The sequence below is a fragment of the Nycticebus coucang genome, chromosome 3, assembly GCF_027406575.1.
Source record: "Nycticebus coucang isolate mNycCou1 chromosome 3, mNycCou1.pri, whole genome shotgun sequence".
Classification (NCBI taxonomy): domain Eukaryota; kingdom Metazoa; phylum Chordata; class Mammalia; order Primates; family Lorisidae; genus Nycticebus; species Nycticebus coucang.
In genome coordinates, this window is record NC_069782.1 from 70,280,095 (window position 1) to 70,301,639 (window position 21,545).

At 47.4% G+C, this 21,545-nt stretch overlaps 1 protein-coding gene across 7 annotated transcripts in view; it reads right to left on the reverse strand.

Moving 5' to 3' along the window:
* Positions 1–21,545, reverse strand: part of EPS15L1 (epidermal growth factor receptor pathway substrate 15 like 1) — a 116,306-nt gene that overhangs the window by 52,694 nt on the left and 42,067 nt on the right. For all 7 annotated transcript variants that reach the window (XM_053583787.1, XM_053583788.1, XM_053583790.1 and 4 more), the window contains exons 8-13: positions 18,544–18,603; positions 13,446–13,679; positions 8,806–8,963; positions 5,484–5,640; positions 5,105–5,190; positions 1,060–1,132 (exon numbers count right to left, since the gene is read on the reverse strand). In XM_053583787.1, the coding sequence (XP_053439762.1) occupies positions 1,060–1,132; positions 5,105–5,190; positions 5,484–5,640; positions 8,806–8,963; positions 13,446–13,679; positions 18,544–18,603 (768 nt within the window). The remainder of the gene's footprint in view (positions 1–1,059; positions 1,133–5,104; positions 5,191–5,483; positions 5,641–8,805; positions 8,964–13,445; positions 13,680–18,543; positions 18,604–21,545) is intronic.

The following is a 21,545-nucleotide window of genomic DNA, read 5'->3' on the forward strand; positions in this document are numbered from 1 at the left end:
GAAACAGAAAGCAGACCGGTAGTTGGCAGGAGGTGTGTGGCAGGGCGGGGAGAGGGTTTGAAGGAGGCAGGAATAGGGAATGAGTACTAATCATTATGGGGATTCATTTTGGGGTGGTGGAAATGTTCTGAAACTAGACAGAAGTGATGATTAAACAACACAGTGAATACGCTAAAAACTGCTGAATTGTATAATTCAAAATAGCAAATTTCATGTTATTTGAACTATATATAGTTTTCCCTTAGTATTGGTGGGGGATTGCTACCAAAATCCAAAGATGCCAAACCCCCTTATATATGGTTTAGTATTTGCTCATAATCTATACACATCCTCCTGTATACTTAGAATCACCTCTAGATTATTTATACTACCTGATACACTATAAATGCTATATAGTTATTATACTGTATTATTTTATTAATATGCATTTTTTTTAATTTTTTTTTTTTTTTTTAAGACAGAGTCTTACTCTGTCACCTTGGGTACAGTGCCATGGAGTCATAGCTCACTGCAACCTCAAACTCCTGGGCCCACGTGATCCTCCTGCCTCAGCCTCTTGAGTAGCAGGGACTACAGGCGCCCAACACAATACCCAGCTAGTTTTTCTATTTGTAGTAGAGAAGTGGTCTCACTGTTGTTGAGGCTGGTCTTGAACTCCTGAGCTCAGGGGATTTATCTGCCTTGGCCTCCTAGAGTGCTGGGATTACAGGCATGACCCACCTCGCCCAGGCATTTTTAAAAATTTTTATTTGTAGAATTCTTTTGATCCACAGTTAGTTGAATCCACTGGATGTGGAACCTGTGGATTCACAGAGACAACTATCTTAATTTAAAGGCAACTTTATTATTTTTACCTTTTAAATCTTTTTATTTTCTTTCTCAAGCATCTATCCCATATAGTAGGTTACAGGAAACTAAAAAATGCACTTTGAAGGCTCCAAGAGTTTACGCGTCTGTCTAATGCAGACCCTTGGCCCCCTCCCTCCAAACACTGAGGGAAGTTTTCCTGTACTACATTTAACACAAAGTACATTTAACCAAAATGAGCGCCATCCTTACCTGTACTTCACTGGTTTTCTGTCTGATCGCCTCTTCCTTTTCTCTAATGTCTTGTTCCAGTGAGTATTTCTCTCTGAATGTTTAAAAATATTTAATGAAAACAGAGAGTGAATAATAATTCTCCAACCCAACTTCTCAAGATCCAATTCTACTCAGTGCCACAAAAACACGCCCATGTTAACCCCTCTCTGTGGTGATAAAAGTCCAAGAACGAGCCCTAGGGACCATTTACCTTTGGTAATCTCCCCTTCAAATTGCTCCTAACATAACCACCCTGTTCTCCACCTGGTGACCCAAGAGGAAATCAGAGACATCCCAAGGGTGACAAGGTCTGACACACCCTCACTTTCTTGAAGGTGAAGGTGCCACACGAGGAGGAATGTGAGTGGCCTCAAAGAGCAGAGACTCACCCAGCTGGTACCCAGCAAAGGAAAAGAAGACACACAGCTGGATTCTGCCAACGCCTGAATGAGCTGGGAAGTGGACTCTTCCCCCAGAGCCTCCAAGAGCCCAGCTGACATCTTGACCTCAGCCTTGAGAGATCCCCTCCATGGAGAGTCCCATTGTACTCCCCTGAGCTACCACATCTGTGTTGTTTGTACATTTGGGGTGCTTTATTACATGGCAAAAGAAAAGTAGCAGTATCTCTAAACCTCTAAAATTTACTTGCTCACTGAATACTGAGCGCCTACCACTCAGAGTGCCAACTGAGCACAGGGGCCCCAGGAGCACTCCATGAAGCAACAAACCCCTGCCTCTGTGGAGTCCATGGGTCAGAGTGCGAGATGGAGGACCGATGAGTGTACAAATGAGGAATGCAGTGCAGGACTATCCTGCACAGGACAGCCAGGGAAGGACCCTCTGACGAGGTGGTGTGTGGGTGAAGAGAGTCAGTGGATGAATGTTCTAGATGACGGGAACAGGCAGGCAAATCTGGGCTGGGGGAGCCAAGGTGAGAAGTCTGGAGTGATACGGTAACAGATGGGAAGTACACCAGACTTGCAGCAGAAGTGGCAATGAGGTTCCCTGGTCCCTAGCAGGAGGCTGCACATACACGGCCTCTGTGCACAGAAGGTGCTCGGTAGGGCTCACAGGTCTATCTTCTTGGATACCCAGCTCCCTTCCTCTCTCTCATTATGAACTAAATGCCTGTGTCCCCCTAAATTTCTGTTTTGAAATCCTAAACCCCAGTGAGATAGCATGAGGCAGTAGGACCTTTGGGAGGTGACGAGGTCATGAGGGTGGAATGCTTATGAATGGCTTTAGTGTCCTTATCACATGGACCCCAGAAAGGGTCTCTGCTCCTCCTGAAATGTGACGACACAGCAAGAAGGCAGTAGTCCCTTAATTGGGAACCAGATCCCTACTAAGCACCCAGATCTGCCAGTACCTTTACCTTGGACTTGTCAACCTCCTGACCTGTGAGAAATGTCTTATTCAACACCCCCCCACTCCATGGTTTGCTACAGCAGCCTGAATGGACCAAGATGCTCTGATGTTCACAGGGGCTGCTCAGGAGTAGGAACATCACATGTCCAACAAACCCTGTCTCCTACCTGGGGATCCAGCACTTGAACAACAATAAGGCCCTCTTCAGGACTTTCAGCCAGACGTGCAACAACTATAGTCATCAGAATATCCATTTCCATAAGCCTAGAAACTAACACTATAGTGTCTTCTTTATACTCAACCCATTATAGCTATATAGAACCTGAGAGGATGTGCAGTCCACACTCCCCAAACCCAAGGGACACTTTCAAAGCCATCTGCATAAGGGCTGGGGCACACACCTGGCTGTCACCTTCACAGGGGGAAATGAGGCTCCCAGGTACCTAAGGCTACCCTGGCCTGACTCAGACCCCAGTGTCCCTTCTAAGATCATGATTCTTGGTTATTAGGGGCTCCCTCCCTCCTTGGCAGGCAGGTCCTGCTGCTCGGGCCTGCCCAGGCTCCAGGACACTGGCCTGCCATCCTCACAGACCCTGTGTGCCTTGTTAGTTGCATGCACAGATCTCTGTTTTGGGAAACACAGCCCCAGGGAGCTCGGACAGAACAGGAACTATCCATGGGCTAAGCATGAAGTGGGAGGTCTTGCCTGGAGAAGGCTGAGGTTTTGTTTTTGTTTTTTTTTTTGTAGAGACAGAGTCTCACTTTATCATCCTTGGTAGAGTGCCATGGCTTCACACAGCTCACAGGAACCTTCAACTCCTAGGCTTAGGCAATTCTCTTGCCTCAGCCTCCCAAGTAGCTGGGATTACAGGCGCCCGCCACAACGCCTGGCTATTTTTTTTTGTTGCAGTTTGGCCGGGGCCAGGTTTGAACCCACCACCCTTGGCATGTGGGGCCGGCGCCCTACCCGCTGAGCCACAGGTGCCGCCCAAGGCTGAGGTTTTGTAACCAGCCCCCACCCTGATTCCCTCCAAGACCTAACCTGCCTTTGCTCACCCAGCCTCTGCTGACAGCACAAAAGCAAGGCCAGAGGCAATGGCAAAATGTGGCACCTGTTAAAATGTCACCCGAGGAGTCTCTGGCTATGGGGGGATCCAGTCTACTCTGGGAAAGTAATAGCCTCTTCATTTTCAGGCAAGAAAATGATCAATTTCTGATGGAGGACAAAGCACCTTTGGGGCCTTCTGCTTGGTGGCCCAAAATCATAAGAGTCTATCTTCCCCCAGAATTAATTAGAAAGATTTGGAGAACACTTAGAGATCTAACAATAGATCTGCCATTCAATCCTATAATTCCTCTACTAGGTATTTTCCCAGAAGACCAAAAATCACATTATAACAAAGATATTTACACCAGAATGTTTATTGCAGCCCAATTCATAATTGCTAAGTCATGGAAAAAGCCCAAGTCCCCATCGATCCACGAATGGATTGATAAATTGTGGTGTATGTACACCATGGAATATTATGCAGCCTTAAAGAAAGATGGAGACTTTATCTTTCATGTTTACACGGATGGAGCTGGAACATATTCTTCTTAGTAAAGTATCTCAAGAATGGAAGAAAAAGTATCCAATGTACTCAGCCCATAACCCAACTAATTTATGGCTTTCATATGAAAGCTGTAACCCAGTTATAACCTAAGAATATGCGGAAGGGGGAGAGGGAGGGAGGGAGCGGGGAGGATGGGCAGAAGGAGGGTGATTGGTGGGATTACACCTGTGGTGCATCTTACAAGGGTACATGCGAAACTTAGTAAATGTAGAATATAACTGTCTTAACACAATAACTAAGAAAATGCCAGGAAGGCTATGTTAACCAGTGTGATGAAAATGTATCAAACTGTTTATAAAACCAGTGTATGGTGCCCCATGATCGCATTGATGTACATAGCTATGATATAATATTAATAAAAAAAAAGAATTAATTAGAAAGAGGATTTTATTCTTGAAAAGTACCTAGAGGGGGACATAGGAAGTGACGTTCTTTCTTTCTTTCTTTTTTTTTTTTGCAGTTTTTGGCCGGGGCTGGGTTTGAACCCACCACCTCCAGCATATGTGGCCGGCGCCCTACTCCTTTGAGCCACAGGCGCCACCCGGTGACTTTTTTTCTTTATGCTGGACTCCAGAAGTGCAGACAGCCTGTCCAAAGCCTTCACCTACATGTGAGAAAACTAAGGCAGCAGCTGTAGAGAGTGGGGCCAAAGACCTGGGCATGAGGCCTTTCCACACGGTTTAGCTGTCAGGTCCTAAGCCAGCTGCACACCACGTGAGACTCAGTTGCCCTATCTGTCACTGATAACAAAGCTTTCCCAGAGCTGGGGAGAAGCTGGGTGCATGCAACCACCAAGGCTCAACCTGCCTGTAACCACCCAGCTCTGCCATGGGCTCTAGCCTATGATGACTCAAATGCAAGACATTATTCTTTGAGCCTCTTGAGCCAATTAAGGAAATTAGAAGAATCTATGTCCTTCTCTTTCTTCTGCATAAACTCGTGATAATCAATCTCCAATGAAGCCTCGGATATTTCCAGTAACTACCTAGGAGGGAGCTCACGTAAGATTCAATCCTGGAGAGCAAGAATCGTTTCCAACATACCTTTGTAATTGAGCGATCTCTTGACTGATATCATCAAGCTCCTTCACACCAGTGAACTCTCCTGAGCCAAGAGAACTTGAACTGTCCTAGAATGAAATTCAGACATGAGATTGCTAATTAGCAAACTGACATCACCCAACAGCAAGAACTACCAGGTCTTAGGCCAAGGATAAAAATCATCATCTCTTGAGTCCATAGGTAGCAAAAGTGCTATCTGCCAGGCTGGGGGACTATCTGAACCGCCCACCACACTCCGGGGCCCTTGGGACAAGGCAGGACCTCAAGGAGGTGCCCAGGCAGGCTGTGTGGACCACCAGTGCCACCTTGTGGCAGGTGGCGACAAGGACCGCAAACCTGAGAGGTAGGCACCACTACTCACCGGGATGGGAGTGCCTCTCTCCGAGGGCGGGACCATGTCTGGCGAGAGGACTTGAGGGGGGTCGATGCCTTTACTGACCTTCTGCTGAATGAAATGCATAGCTAACGCAAATTGGTCTTTGCTTAACTTCCCCGTTTGCCTCGTATCGGCCAGGGCCCTGGGAGAAATGTGGGGATGCTAATTACACATCACAGGCCCAGATTCCAGCTGTCCAACAAACACAAGTCATCCAACCCATGCTTTTAAAAAATTACAACAAAAATGATGGCAGGACATAGTGACAAGCCCCAACTCCTCTTCTCTTTGACATCCATTCCTGGGAAGCCGTGTCAGAGGACCCCCAGCACCCCCCACCCAAGAAGAGACATCAGGAGGGTAGAGGGTGGCCCTCAGTGGGGCTGGAGAACTAAGCCCCTTCCCATGGGCCAAGGAACCAAACCCTGGGGAGACCTCACTAGCAGCAGAGAGAGATGCAACTGATCTCTCCCTCGGGCTTATCGCACATGTGAGGCAGACTTTGACGTTGCAGGCACACAGGATAGAGCAGCCATTCCTGTGCAAATAGAAGCTGAGGTGTCCACGCATTCTATTACTCAGCCTGTTCCTGCGGCTCTAGGTTATCTGAATGGCCCAGGCCACTGGTTTTCAGAAGGCACAACTGTAGCATTTTGAGTTGTCATGATGATGGGGTAGGAAACAACAAAAAGCCTCTCTCTTCTTGTTATGCACTGAGAGTTTGTATGCCCCAAATTCCCATGTTTAAATTCTCACCCTCAATGGTATGATATTAGAAGATAGGGACTTTGTGGGGTGATCAGGTCATGACAGTAGTGCCCCTGTGAATGAGATCAGTGCCCTTATAAAAGTGGTCCTGGAGAGCTTTCTCTGCTCTTTGTGCCATGTAAGGACACGCAAGAAGACAGCTGTCTGCTAACCAGGAAGCACACAGGATACCAATCTGCCAGTATCTTGATCTTACACGTCCAACCTCCAGAACTATGACAAACATCTGTTGCTTAAGCCACCCTGTCTATGGTAGTTTGTCACAACAGCCCAAATGGAACAAAACAATCTTCTTGTGCTCAAAAGGGACTGTTACAGGGGTATGGCCACGTTACATACACTCCCACCAGCTAGGCGTCCCTTGCCTCCACGGCTCTCTGATGTTCTGTGAACAGCAGCACATAGTGGTCCCTCAGAGCTTGTGTAAGAAGTTCCATGACACTCAAGGTAAGTGAGGAGCCAGCGGCAAAGGGAAGAAAGCAGCCTCCACATCTGTGAAAAATGCCTTCCTTTACCCACGTCTCCCTCTCAATACAGAATCTCATTTCCTACCTCACATGCAGTTACCATAGAAGCCATGATATGGTTCTCTCCTTTCTAGCAAAGGACAGCCAGGAATGTTCTAACAGGCCCCCAAGCAGGCTATGAACAGACATGGAGAAGGACCAGATCACTCAGAATGTCACAGATAAAGATATTTTGGAGGGGGGGGGGATGTTTGAGACAGGGTCTTGCTCTATGCCCAGGCCGGAGCAGTGGAGTGACCACAGAGCTCACTGTAATCTTCAACTCCTGAGCTCAGAGATCCTCCCACCTCAGCCTCCTGAGCACCTGGGACTATAGGCGTGCACCACCACACCTGGCTAATTTTTTTATTTTTTGTAGAGATGGGGTCTTGCTATGTTGTCCAGGCGGGTCTTAAACTGGCCTCAAGCAATCCTCCCACCTTGTTCCCAAAGTGCTGGGATTACAGGTGTGAGACACCGTACCCAGTGCCAGCCATTATGGAGGCAAGGTCTCTGTTTTCACAATGCCCATGCTACTGTTCCAGTTAGAGGCCGGGAGCGTGACAACTTCACATGCCACTATTTTTCTCCCAGTCAGGCTGCAGAAGGCCCACAGCCTGCCCTTGGGGTGATGCTGCCCCTCCTCTCTGGCCCCTTCTCTGTTCCTAACATCTCTCAAGGAGCCTGGGCTTTGCAGCTTGCATCCAAAGGGTTTCTGAGAGAGAGGAAGGACCGCTGCTCTGTTAGTGTCCATCATGTCTGACACCAGAACGACTGGTAAGGTGCCAGCCATCATGGGGGCAAAGCCTCTGTCCTCGGGTTTGCCGTGCATTCCCTCTTTTGGCACTATCCACTTGCACTACGCCCCGCTCCTTGCTACCTACAGACAAATCTACACCGCTATTCTAACTTTCCTAGTGACTATTTATTCTAGAGCTCATTCACCCTTTCCTTCCCCTTTGCTCTCTGCATGGAATGGCTTCTGTGTTTCTTCTTTTGATTCAGGTAGACTTGTGATTTCATTGTATCATTTACATATCATTACATCATGTACAGACTGAAATATACATTATAATTACTTTCCCTGTACTATTCCTTTACACTTCATTCAAGGCATCATGCAGTCAAACTCTCTTCATGATTCCATTCCATAAAGAGGCCACTGAAAGGGAGCACTGGACCCAAAGTAGTTGAGAACCACTGTCCCTGACCAATTGGAAGCAACATGACTCAGTCGTGTGGGTAGTGACTCTTGGATGGCTGGTTTCTCAAGCCTGGGCTGTCACCACATACTGTGGAAACTCAGTGTGGACAACATCTATGAATTATTACCAAGGACAGTATTTCCCCCAAAGGTGCTAAGTAACATGCTGAATTTCACTGCTCTACCTAAAGGAATTTGCTTCTTGAGAATTATATGGAAATTCTCTCCTTTTCATAGCTCCCAAGTGAAGCCCTCTCTAATGACCCAGGGCACTGTGGAACAAGCTCAAATCTGACTTCATCGTTGACCAGTTACAGAGCATCCATGTCCCTGCACAGTGTACTGTCTGGCCATGGAGGGAAGGAGGGGTGAGGTGCCTCCCTGACTGGGTCCTGAGGTACAGACCAGGGTGTTCCTGCTGTTTACTCCCTCATCAAAGCCAAGGAGCTGCTCTTCACAGAGGAGGGACCCATAGGGGAGATGGCCACAGCCCAGACTGCTCAGGTGCTCTGTTGGAGCCTTGGAGGCCTCATGCTAAAACCAGCATCACCAACAGCAAGAACTGGGCCCTGCTGTTCAAGCAGATAGGCTGAGGGCTCTCAGGAAGGCCAAAGATGTGTTCCTCTTGCTGTAAGACAGTGAACCAACCTGCACAAGATGAGGTTTGAGCCTTTACACTTGCACCCTTCTCAACCTGTCAGCTCAGAGAGGATAAATAAAGCCTACTACAGGCTGAGGAGGGAGCCTGACCGCCAGCTCCCACGTGTCCTCTCTCCTACAGGCCCCCTGAAGCCACCCATAGCCACAGCTTCTGCCCACCTGTCCTCACCATATGTGTGCTAGAAGGTTCTGAGTGAGACCTGAGTGCATGAAGATCTCCTTCACCTCCTGACCGCTCACATAGCCATCCAGGTCCAGGTCGGTCTTCAGGAATATCTCATCAAATCGCATCTTGTCTGCCACTGGCACCACCCAGTTCACTGCTGGCTGAAATGGTTTTTTTAAAAAACAGTTAATCTGGAAGCTATTTATGACCTACAAATGCACACTTTTTGATGGCATTAAAGTGTTTTCCCACACATTTGGCACCAAACTTCTGACAATTCCGCACGCCAAGACTACAGATGGGTTCCCTAGTCTGCGGCTGGGGAAACTGAGGCTGAGAGAGATTGATACAGGCCTAGTTGAGCTCTCCCAACAGCCAGTCTGCACCTCTTTCCAGGAGGACCTCCTGGCAGGTCCATCCACCAACAGCCCTTCACTCTGCCACTGAGGCGCAAAGAGAGGCCAGTGATCTTCTAGGAGGGGACCCTAAGCATGCCAGGAAAGACCCTCTAAGTACCCACTGCAGAAGGACTGTCTCCTGAAAGCCAGCCCCATCCACACACCAGCCTCCCTAGTCTTATGGCTCCTCTGCCTATAAAAGCTTCTCTGCAGGTTACCATGGTATTCTTGATGCCCAGAGTTCCAAGACTACAGATCATCCTTCCCTGTCCCTGACCCCACTCCTGAGACAACAAAGATACACACACACAAGTCACTGACAGGAAACAAGTGAGATCCCACACCCAAGAGGACCACCTCCCCACCAGGGGACTGCACTGGCAGACAGAGCCAAGAGCCCAGGGCAGCATAAACCTCACAGCCTCGGAGCTAGGTCATGCGCTGGACATGTGGACACTCTCAACACCTGCTCTCAGTTTCCTTAAGAGAGGCAAATGCCCCAGCAGGTCAACCAGGGCCCAATGACCCCCTGGTTCAGAGGCATCGTAGACCCTCGGGCACCTGGGTGATAGGCCCCCTCTGTGGCTGACTCTGGCTGTGTTTTCTTGGGTCTTTTGACGTGCTCAAGCCAACGTCGTGGTGTCTCTGTCCTGGATCCCAGTAACACTTTTCCTCAACTCATTTTTTTTTTTAATATTTATATGCATAGAAGTCTATCTTGTAACAACAGCAACAAGAATAAAAACCTAATGAAAAATCACAAGCAGTAGCTCCCACCTATAGTCTCAGCTATTCAGGAGGCTGAAGCAGAAGGATCCTTTGAGGTTACAGTGAACTATGATAATGCCACTGCACTCCAGCCTGGGCTATAGAACGAGATTCTGTCTCAAAAGAAACAAAACAAAAAGCCCAAAATAAAAAAAAACAAAAAAGACCTACTTGAGCTGATCTAGATGATGAGTGAGTTGGGAGAGAAAAGCTGGTGGAAACATGGATTTGAGGGATTTCCCTCTACACCAGTGATTTTTAACCACTGTGCTGTGAAAAATTTTAAAGTACATTGATCGAATTACTTTTTAAAGAAGTTCAAAGCACAATAATTTTTTTTTTTACTTTTTTTTGATCAACATAATTTAAGTGTGCCATAGAGGTTTAAACTACAGACTCAAATGTACAGTGAGATAAAAAAGTTTGAAAACACTGCTCTACAGTGTAGCAACCAATCACAAAAGCCCACACCATGCTCTAACTTCAAAGAACTGCCACGATGTCTGAGTTTTCCACTTAAGAGTCATTCCTCTGGTTAAGAAAGGATTCTCAAAAAGTGTTAACAACTCAAAGATGTTAATAAGTAGTAAGGAAGAGAAAGGATTCATGGTCGAGGGTGGGAAACAATGGGTTAATTCATCTGCTTTCTATAAACAAGCCTCCCTCTTTATCCAAATCCAGCAGGATCCCAATGTTGAGCACAGGAATTCAGAAAGCAAGTCTGAGAGGCAAGGGACACCATGCTACCCAGATGGTTTTAGTTATGGAGTTTGGGGAAGTGAACAGAGTAATTTTGTACAAGTATGATATCAAAAAATTTATCAAAACCTGGGGCTTAATTCAAATAGTGAGAGTTCTGATGGCAAGAGAGACCTGAGCTTTCCTCGTGGCATTTTATTATGTGAATTCTGTAAGCTGCCTCAGACCAGGGTGGACAGAAAGAAGCATATGAAGAAACACTAAGGAGGCTCGGCACCTGTAGCACAATGGTTATGGCGCCAGCCGCATGCACCAAGGCTGGTGGGTTCGAACCTGGCTGGGCCTGCTAAACAACAATGACAACTGCAACAAAAAGCCAGGCATTGTGGTGGGCACCTGGAGTCCCAGCTACTTGGGAGGCTGGGGCAAGAGAATTGCTTAAGCCCAAGAGTTTGAGGTTGCTGTGAGCTGTGACGCCACAGCAGTCTACTGAGGGTGACATAGTGAGTAAGACCCTGTCTCAAAAAAAAAAAAAAGAAAAAGAAACACTAAGGAAAAGGAGAGAAGGGCTTGCTGCCTTTATGTCATGTGGCTAGAGCAAGCCACCCTCAGAAGCCAGGATTACAGAGGTAAGAAGGAGTTGGACAAGCTGAGATAAGTGGGGAGAAGGGTTTCTGTGTTCCACAGGTCCCAAGAAATTATGACTCTGGGATGACAAGGGTCCTAACATTTGCTTGGCAAACAAAATGAACTCACTGCCTTGTTTCTGGGCCTTCAGGGCACGTCTATAGCAGCAAGACTCTGATACCAACTTGGCTATAAATCCAACATGGGACACCTTCTGCTTCTATCTGGGAGACAGATCTCCCAGTAGGGCTGGGATTTCAGGGTGACTCAGCAGCCGCAGGCCCCAAGTGAGGGAGAACAGGTCCTGGTGGATAGAAGCAGCTTTACTCCAACCCAGCATGAGGACAGAGCAGCCTCTGGTAGACCCAGATAGCACTGCTAGCCTAGAGGTAAGAAAAGCAGAGGACAGGGAAACATGTCTGCTATGTGCCCCCCAAAACGTCCATTTTCATAACTGATCCCATAGCTGCGCTGTCTTTAGTGGAGGAACTGCACCTTCCTACCCTATCCCAACAAGGGCCACTGGTAAAGTCTAGTTGGACGGTCACCAGTGTGCTCCCAGGATCTGTGGAGAACCACAGGATCAGCAGGAAGGCAGGTTATGAGGCTAGGTGACCTGCACCTACCAGTCAGTTCAGCCCTACTTGCTTCCCTAACAATAAAACACATGCTAACCCAACTTTTGGTGCTGAGTAAGAATTTCTGGAAAGAGCTCTGAGAACATACAGTACTAGGTCATGTCAAGCAGGTGCTAAGTGATCCAGCCTTGGCCCCCTCTCTGACTCTACCCCAGACCAGCCCCCTGGCTCACTCTACCCTGACCTTCTCCCTGTTTCTAGAACACACAGAGGGCTCCTATGTCAGATTTCATGAGGGCTACTCCCCACATGGCTTCTTGTCACTCAGGTTCTGGCTCAGGTGTCCGCTGTCAGTGGCCTTCCTGCTGACCCATCTGCAGGAGCACAACCCCTACTCACCTCTTGGCGTTTCCGGGCTGGGTTCTGTTCTGTTTGCTCTCGACCGTCTGCCTTCCCTTAGTTTATACCCTTAGGTCTGCTTAGCACCTGTCTCCCTAGGGCCAGCAGGAGCCTGTTGTGCAACCACTGGGATGCCCCAGGGCCCCCAAGGCATGGCAGCTGGAGGACTAACAATGCCAGAGCTGGGCCATCTGGATGCAAGACTTTTTAATAGCCAGCCATGTGAAACTCCCCAACACCTGGCCCTGCCTCTCCCTTGGCTGTGGCAGTAATGGGAACTGCATCAGCCCCAGAACTGAGCCCCCTCTCAGAACCCCCTCCTCAGATCATCTCTTTTAAACTCTAGGGTGTTATGCCGTGTTCTATGGGCTCTCTGGAAACAAGCCCCCTGGAGTGAAATACTTAACTTTATAAATACATCAGTGCAAAAGCAAACACTGTGTGATTATGCCTTTTTCATTTTCATTTTTATCACCCATAGTCTGTCTGAAGCTGTGTGGTGACACTGGGCTTCTTGTCATTACCACTTACTCACTGCTTTGCCTTTGAAAATACAAACGAGACAGGACACAAAGAGCTGACTCCAGATGTGACTCTCACTTTCTCATGTGTTTTAGACAATCTTAAAAACTCTCTTTTCTATTATGATGCTGCATTTGCCAAAACAAGAAAGATCTTTCCTAATGCATGAGATGTGGTCGTGGGAGGAATAGAGCTACCATGTGTCTTCCTAACACGAGACAGATGTTTCCCTCACTCAGCTGATCATTCAACAAACACATGTAGTTACTAAGCATCTCCTAAGTACCAGAGATTACTCTACATGCTAAGATAATAACCAAGAACTAACTCTGCTCTCATGAAGCTAACAAGAAGTGAGGTATATGGAGATGGATGATACGTAACTAACCATGTATCAGGCTAGGCCAGAACCACCCAGAGGCCCGCGGCTGGCGCAGAGCCCTGAAGAGGGAGCAAGCAGGGTGCTATTTATGTGCAAGTGAATAATGAATCATAATAAAGAAATAATAAAGTTCACTCTGAATCTCTGCAATAAACATTTATAAAAGACCTTTAATCATCAACTTGACCTTTTTTGATCACATGTTAAGAAATCCCAAGAAACACAGTGCTGCACTGTGAGAACTGGCCACGGGCACTGAGGGCCACATACCTGTGCTTGTTTGATGCTGTGCTTGGGGGACAAGCTGCCAGTGCTATTGAGGCTGCTGACGCTGCCGTGGGACGGTGTGGAGCGGAGGCTGTCTTTTGGAGGGGGGCTGGCAGGCAGGACGGGGACGGCACCAGGGAACACAGTCTTCTTTCTCTTTGAGGGTGGGATGAGGGATGGAGGCAGGACGGAGGGCACAGGCTCCTTCTCAAGGGCTCGGTACACCAAGTGCATGGCCTGTAAGTGCAAACGAGAATGGACAGCATTGAGGGAGCTACAGTGACACTACAAACACTCTTTGAGAGGATGCCAAGTGACCAGAGTAAAAGCAAATTTTTCCTGATAATTATCTTCCAATGTGTAACTTTCTAAGACACTTGTTTAATTATTATTAAACAAGAGACTGAAATGAGGACAAAAAGAATTCAGTCAAGCCAGACTTCACATGTGTTAGGAGAGCCACCAGCTCCAAGGCTGACAATTTCCAAAGTACTGAAGTTAGAAGTCTAGAGACACCATAAGAGCAGCCTGTGTGGGCGGGGCCTGTGGCTCAGTGAGTAGGGCGCCAGCCCCATATACCGAGGGTAGTGGGTTCAAATCTGGCCCCAAACTGCAACAACAACAACAACAACAAAAAATAGCTAGGTGTTGTGGCAGGCACTTATAGCCCCAGCTACTCGGGAGGGTGAGGCTAGAGAACTGCCTAAGCCCAAGAGCTGGAGGTTCCTGGGAGCTGTGATGCCACAGCACACTACCAAAGGCGACAAAATGAGACTATCTCTTAAAAAAAAAAAGAGAGCTGCCTGTGCTTCAAGATATTTAGCTACTCCCCAGTCCAGGCAATATAGCAAGACCCCCATCTCTAATCTAATCATTTGGATACTCTAGAGATGCAGAAAATGACACCAAATGCCATGCTGTGTGAAGGACGGGAGGCTCCCTGTTGCAGGCTGATGGGAAAAACAAACTTCGTCTAAAACAAGGACTTAAAAGTCCATTTTAAAATCTAACGAAAACCAAAACCACAACCTCTTTCCTTCAAAAGAGCCTTTAAGTTGCTATCTGCATAGAAAACAGATCAATAATGTAGGTAAAATTTATGGCCACTTCAAACTACACGATGTTAAATCCAGTTATTGATAAAAAGAAATGCAAAATGACACAATTCTAAGACACGTTTACAGATTGACACATATCTTGGCTGAAATGATGAGAAATGATCAAAACAATGGAAACGCAGGGTGAAGCAGGTCCCTAAGCCTCCAGAGTACTAGGCCCGTCACCCCCCTTCTGGGAGTCCCTCCCCAAGGGCCACTCAGTCAAGTGTGATCGGAATAAATATAAGAAATATACACTAAGGGGCTAGGAGAGGAAAGGATGGGGAGTTAGTGTTTAATGGGAGTAGAGTTTCAAGTGGGGAAGATAAGAAATTTCTGGGGATGGATGGTGGGGTGGCTGCACGTGATGAGTCCTGAATGCCACTGAGCTGCAAAGTGCTTATGATGGTGAGTGTTATGTATATTTTACCACCAAATGATAGGTCAATAATGGACAATCCGGGGCGGCGCCTGTGGCTCAGTGAGTAGGGCGCCAGCCCCATATGCCGAAGGTGGCGGGTTCAAACCCAGCCCCGGCCAAACTGCAACAAAAAAAAAAATAGCCGGGCGTTGTGGCGGGCGCCTGTAGTCCCAGCTACTCAGGAGGCTGAGGCAAGAGAATAGCTCTAAGTCCAAGAGTTAGAAGTTGCTGTGAGCCGTGTGACGCCACGGCACTCTACCGAGGGCGGTACAGTGAGACTCTGTCTCTACAAAAAAATAAAAAATAAAAAATAATGGACAATCCGGAAAATGCTCAAAGTAGAAGGACACAACCCACTGACCCGAATGGGAAAGAAACACAACTGAGCGCTTTTGGATGTATGGGACTAGGAGGGAACATTTAAGAGAAACATACCATTTTCTTGGACAATGGCTCAAATTTAACCCAGATATTTCAAATTTCAAAGGTTTTACACACATATAAAGTAAGGTAACCACAAGCGCCAACTCATGTGCATATTCTAAATGCCATTTTAAAGGTGCTTAGAATCCCTAGGACAGAAGATGCGTCTTGTGCATATTTTATCATTTTTCTACTACTTAGAAATTCCCAGATAATTCACATACAAGTTGGTTGAACGTTTGTTTTTTGGTTAGACTGAACTCAATTACTACTTATTAAAGCATCATTCTTAATCTTAACTATAAGGGCTACTTACTTCAAGATTTAACAGAATGGGCTGAGTGAATAAATGCCACTACTGGCAGAGAAAGGCCAAGATGGGAGGGAAGGAGGCAGAAGGAAAGGAGGAGAAGGAAGAGGCGGAGAGCTCTGGCTACAGTTGAACATCTGTGCCCCTCCAAAATTCACGCTGAAGCATAATCCCTGAGGCAGCAGTACTGAGAGGTGAGACCTTTAGGAGGTAATTAGGCCATGAGGGCTCCACCCTCACGGATGGGACCAGCGCCTTATAAAAGGGCTTGAGGGAGTTTGTTACGCCCTTTCTGCAGCAAGAAGTGCCATCCTGGAAGCGGAGATCAAGCCCTCCACCAGATACCATATCTGGTGGTGCCTCAATCTATGACTTCCCAGCCTCCAGAACTGTGAGCAAGAAATTTCTGTTGTTTATAAACGACCCAGTCTTAGGTGTTTTGCTGTGGTAGCAGGAGTACACTAAGGCAAGCGTGGTAACTTGGGCCCAAGAGGAGGAGAGGCCCAGGGGAAGCCGGCCCAGTACACCCAGGTGCAAGGGTGCTGAAGGTACCCACAGGCTAGGGGATACCCTGCTCTACACACAGATCCCCTGCTGCCCTGGAAGAAGAAAGAGGACAAGGATGCTTGGAACTTGAAAGGGGCAGATGTCTACAGCTAGGGGGCTGTGGAGTGTGGCCCTCTGCACACTGACTGCCCAGCTCCATCTGGTGAGCAGGCCTACAAATAGTGGTGCCCCAGCAGCCAGGGGGCAAACCAGAGCCTGGTTTCTAATCAGGCTCCACACTAACAGAAGCCAGGGCTCCCTGAAGAGAAAGCTGAAGGTAGGGCCAGGATGGGAAATGCACAGGGTTACCCAGGAGCTTCTTGATGTGGCAAAGGTAAACAGTGCTCAGAAGTAAGCACGTGCTCAGATGGGGACCAAAGGGACCAGCTGGGAGGAGCACTCACAGATCAAACTAAACTATGTCAGGAAGGATTATAAACAGTGGAACTGGGAACACAGCCATGAAGCCACACCGATATAAATACATTCCTTATTGTAGAAGACCAACTACTATAAGTGTGTGAGGAACACTGGAATTAGAATAGAATATCACCATTTGACAGCCACTATCATAATGAACTCAGGCGAGACTCATCGGCAGATACTAGAACTCGTGGATAACAGTCTGAGAGAATGTTTACATTCTCAAGATGTCCCCCAACAAGAGATAGGGCTGGGAGGTGGGGAGGGAGAGTAACTGCAGGGAGAAGAAACCCAGCAACCTCCACCTTGACCTAGCAATGAGGGGTCAACATGGCAGGACGACACATGTTGACATCACATCCCCCAGGAGAGAGGCCCCCAAAGACAGGCATGGCCTCCATGGGATTGCTGCATGAAAGTACATGACCTGGGTCATTATGGGGAAGCAGCAGCTAACCCCACATCCAGGGACACTCCACAACTGCTGGCTTGTGTGCTCAAGATAACCCATATCAGCCAGACCCAGTGGCTCATGCCTGTAATCCTAGCACTCTGCGAGGCCAAGGCAGGGGGATCGCTTGAGCTCAGGAGTTCAAAAACAAGCTGAGCAAGAGCAAGATCCCATCTCTACTAAAAATAGAAAAAAATTAGCCAGACATTACGGCAGGCACCTGTAGTCTCAGCTCTTGGGAGGCTGAGGCAAGAGATCACTTGAACCACAGAGTTTGAGGTTGCTCTGAGCTATGATGCAAGGACACTCTACCCAGAGCAACAGAGTGAGATTCTGTCTCGAAAAAAGACACTCATGCCATGAAGGCAGCCAGAGGAGCTGCTCCAGGTTAAAAAAAGTGAAAGACACAGGACAATGGAATGTCATCTTTTGCCACAGGGATGTTTGGGGACAACTGGTATGAACTAAATAATATCCTCAGATTACATGATAAGTGATACAATCAGATATATACTAAAATAGAAAGTAAGATATAAAGATATAACAAAAATGTCATAAATGAGCTCATTTCCTGATTCTGGATTGGACAATGGTTACATGAGGGAGTCCTTGTTTTTAAGAAATACACACTAAAGTATTTGGGGATGAAGACCATTCAACATGTCTGCAACTTAACTCCAAAATAGTTCAAATGAAAAATCTGTGAGAGACAGAGAGACAGAAAGACAGAAAGGGAGGGAAGAAGAAGGCAGATGCAATAAGTAGTAAGACTATGGAATTCAGGTGAAAGTTATCCAAAAGAATTCTCTGCATTACAGGCTATAGCCTTTATCTGAAATGCTTTCAAATTTTCGAATATATGCATTACATTTACAGGCCCAACATCCCTAAACTGAAATCTGAAATTCTCCGATGAGTGTTTCCAGTGACACGAATGGTGTCACTGCTCAAAAAGTTTCACAGGGCGGCGCCTGTGGCTCAGTCGGTGTGGTGCCGGCCCCACATACCGAGCGTGGCGAATTCGAACCCGACCCCAGCCAGCTAAAACAGCAGTGGTAACTGCAAGAAAAAATAGCCAGGCGTTGTGGCGGGGGCCTGTAGTCCCAGCTACTCTACTTTACTGAGGCTGAAGCAGGAGAATTGCTTCAGCCCAAGAGTTGGAGGTTGCTGTGAGCTATGACGCCACAGCACTCGACCAAGGTGACCAAGGGTGCTTCAAAAAAAAAAGTTTCACATTGTGGAAATGTGAATTTGACAACCTGGGGATACTTGACCTTTATCGCAACTTTTCTATGTATTTGGAATTACGTCAAAATCAATACTTTTTTACAAAAAAATTAATGAAGAAAAAGAAGTGAATCCAGAAAGCCCCATGTGTGCTGCACACTGCCTTCCTCAGCAGGGTGGGGGACAGACACAGTGGGGCCTACCACAGCAAACTCATCCCGGTCCAGGTGTCCATCCTTGTCGATGTCACTGAGATCCCAGACCTGGAAGGGGAAGACAAACTTGGGTTATTACGGTAGGAACAGCTCATGTGAGAGCAAACCCCACCCCCCACCCCCCGAACTTGGATTCCAAGTCCATAGTGCTCACTGGGATCAGGACAAAGCAATCAAAATATATTTTACAACCAGACTGAGTTCTCTGAAAAACCATCATCTGTTGAAGTGATGTCAACTCCCAGATCCACGGTCTGCCAGACGCAGTGATAATTATGTCCAGAGCTATACATTGAACCAGCCTGATTTTTCTCTTTTATGTCTTACAAAGAGTTCTTAGAAAAGACAACTTTGACTTGGTCACTGTTGCTGCCCTGAACACAAGCCCTGCACACTCACTCTTGAAAAGCTAGCTCCCACCTCGCAATCAGGGCTGGGCAGGGCTGCAGGCAAGGGTCTAAGCAGGGCTGTGGATCTCTCCCAGGTGGCAGATGGTGACATGCCAGGCCACTCAGTACCCAGCAAATGAAGTGGACAGGTTTGGGATCTGGGCTGTGTCAGAGGCCACAAGCAAGATGCTAATTCCCCAGCCCAACTCAACCTTCTTGGGCTGCAAACCAGTCTGACTGGGACAACACTGGATATCCCTCCAGATGCTTCACATGTCACCACTGCCCCTCCCATCAGCCACTGCAACTTGGGTCCGTGGAGGTTTCTCATTGGGGTCCTCCTGTCCACTTCCACTGCTGTGCAGGTTGCTTAGACCTCATCTGCTCCATGCAGGCCAGAGCATTCAGCTGGTCCCCTGCATTTAGTCTTAACCCCGTGTAATGCACCCCTGCCCCTGCCTCACACCGTCCCTCAGCCTGGCTGTGATTCCAACAGGCTGAAGATTCTAACAGGCCCCCTGGCTGCAGTCTTCCCCTAGCCTAGGGCCTCCCGTCATAGCATTACCCTTGCGGTGGGGATGTCCTGGGTACCACAGGATGCTGAGCAGCATCCCTGGCCTTGGCCACCAAAAAGCAGAAGTGTGACAATCAAAAATGTCCCTAGTCATTGTCCAAAATCCCCTCGGGGGCAGAAATGCCATGGGGAACTGCAGCCCCAACCAGCTTATCAGGCTGTCTTCTGGCTTCTGTGCCTTTATTTAAGCCTTCATAGCCCTAAACTTCTGCCTGAGTTCCCCCCCACCCTGAAGGGTATGATCAAGGACACCTCTGCCAGGAAGCCTTCCCTCCCTGCCCTGTTCCCCCTGCTCAGGTGGGTCAGAAGCCCTCCCCTCTGGGTTAAGCCATGATTCCCAGGGAGGCTGATGGGGGGGGTGGGTATGGGGAGTGAAGAGGGCAGGGTCTGGGGACAACCATTTCAAAATATACATCTGGGCTTGGTGCCTGTAGCACAGTGATTATGGCGCCAGCCACATGGACCAAGGCTTGAGCCCAGCCCAGGCCATCTAAACAACAATGACAACTGCAACAAAAAAATAGCTGGACGTTGTGGTGGGCACCTGTAGTCCCAGCTACTTGGGAAGCTGAGGCAAGAGTGTAAGGCTGCTGTGAGCTGTGACACCATGGCTCTGTACCAAGGGCAACATAGTGAGACTCTGTCTCCAAAAACATAAAAAAATAAAAATATATTTCTGACCCTGTCCCACACTGCTGACAACAGGACCTCATCTATTCTTTGCCCTTTAATCACTGGGTAGCCCAGGGCAACTTCCCTACAACACTTAAGGCTCTGTTTCCCCATGTGGAAAATGGGGATGACACTATCTATAATTGGGTGACTATAAGTACTGGAAATGTTTATTTGTGCAGAGTAACAGAGCTTGGACTGTACATATTAAGCCCTGGGTTAACGAGTTATTATTAGCATCTTAGCCATTACTTACTTATTTGACCTCCTTGACCATATCTAATTTTATCCCATCTTCCCAGTGCTCAGCACAAGACCTGGTCCAGCACTGGCTCTGAAAAATGCTTGCTGAAGGACTTAAGAGATGAGTAATGTGTAGGAGCCTAGATGCACAGATAAATGACTACAGGGAGCATGGGTGCATGGTGACTGAACACATAGGGGGATGGATGCAAACATGCATGCATGTACAGACACATGGGTGAATGGAGGGGCAGATGAGAAGTGACCCCGCTTCCACAAGACCTGGAGCCAGGGCTGAAGGTTGGCAGAACATCCCCTTACTAGCCACAGCTCCCCTTCTAATAAAGTGTGTTCTACCACTGTGGGTCTCTGCTTTGTTTTTTTGCTTTTGTTTTGTTTTTTATTTTTATTTTTTCCAAATTAACATGAGGGTACAAATTTTTAGGTTACATTGTTCTCACTTCCAGGGTAAAAAGAGCCTCTCACCCAGGGGTCGTGTTATATACCCTCACAATGTACACATTAGGTAAGATCCTGCCTCATGCCCTCCCTCTTTCTGACAATCATCCTCCCTCCTCCCCACTTCCCTCTACCCCTGAACTAGATTATATTAGTGTTTTATTGTTCTTATGAGCATGTTAACTGTTTTTATATTTACTTCATATTAGTATGGAGTACACTGGATGTTTATTATTCAATTCTTGTGATTATGTTATTAAGAAGAACGTATTTCAACTCCATCTAGGTAAATGTAAAAGATGTAACATCTCCATCTTTTTTAATGGCTTAATAGTACATGGGTCTCTGCTTTGTTGATGATTTTGTTCTACAACAGTCCGCCATTTTACATCCAACCACCAGGTATTTTGTAAGGACTGCCAAATAAACCCACACACGCTGCACACGAAAGGGCCACCATATCCTGATGCAGTACGAGCTCACACCCTATATTGGTGATAGACACCAGGCCACAGCTGACATGAGGATGGAGGAATTTGAGCAATCCTCTGTCACAGCCGCCCCATTTCAAATTAAAGCATCAACATGGGCTCGGCTAGCCACACCCAAACTGGGTCATTGTCTGTAAATATGTCTTATAGATTTTACAGTGA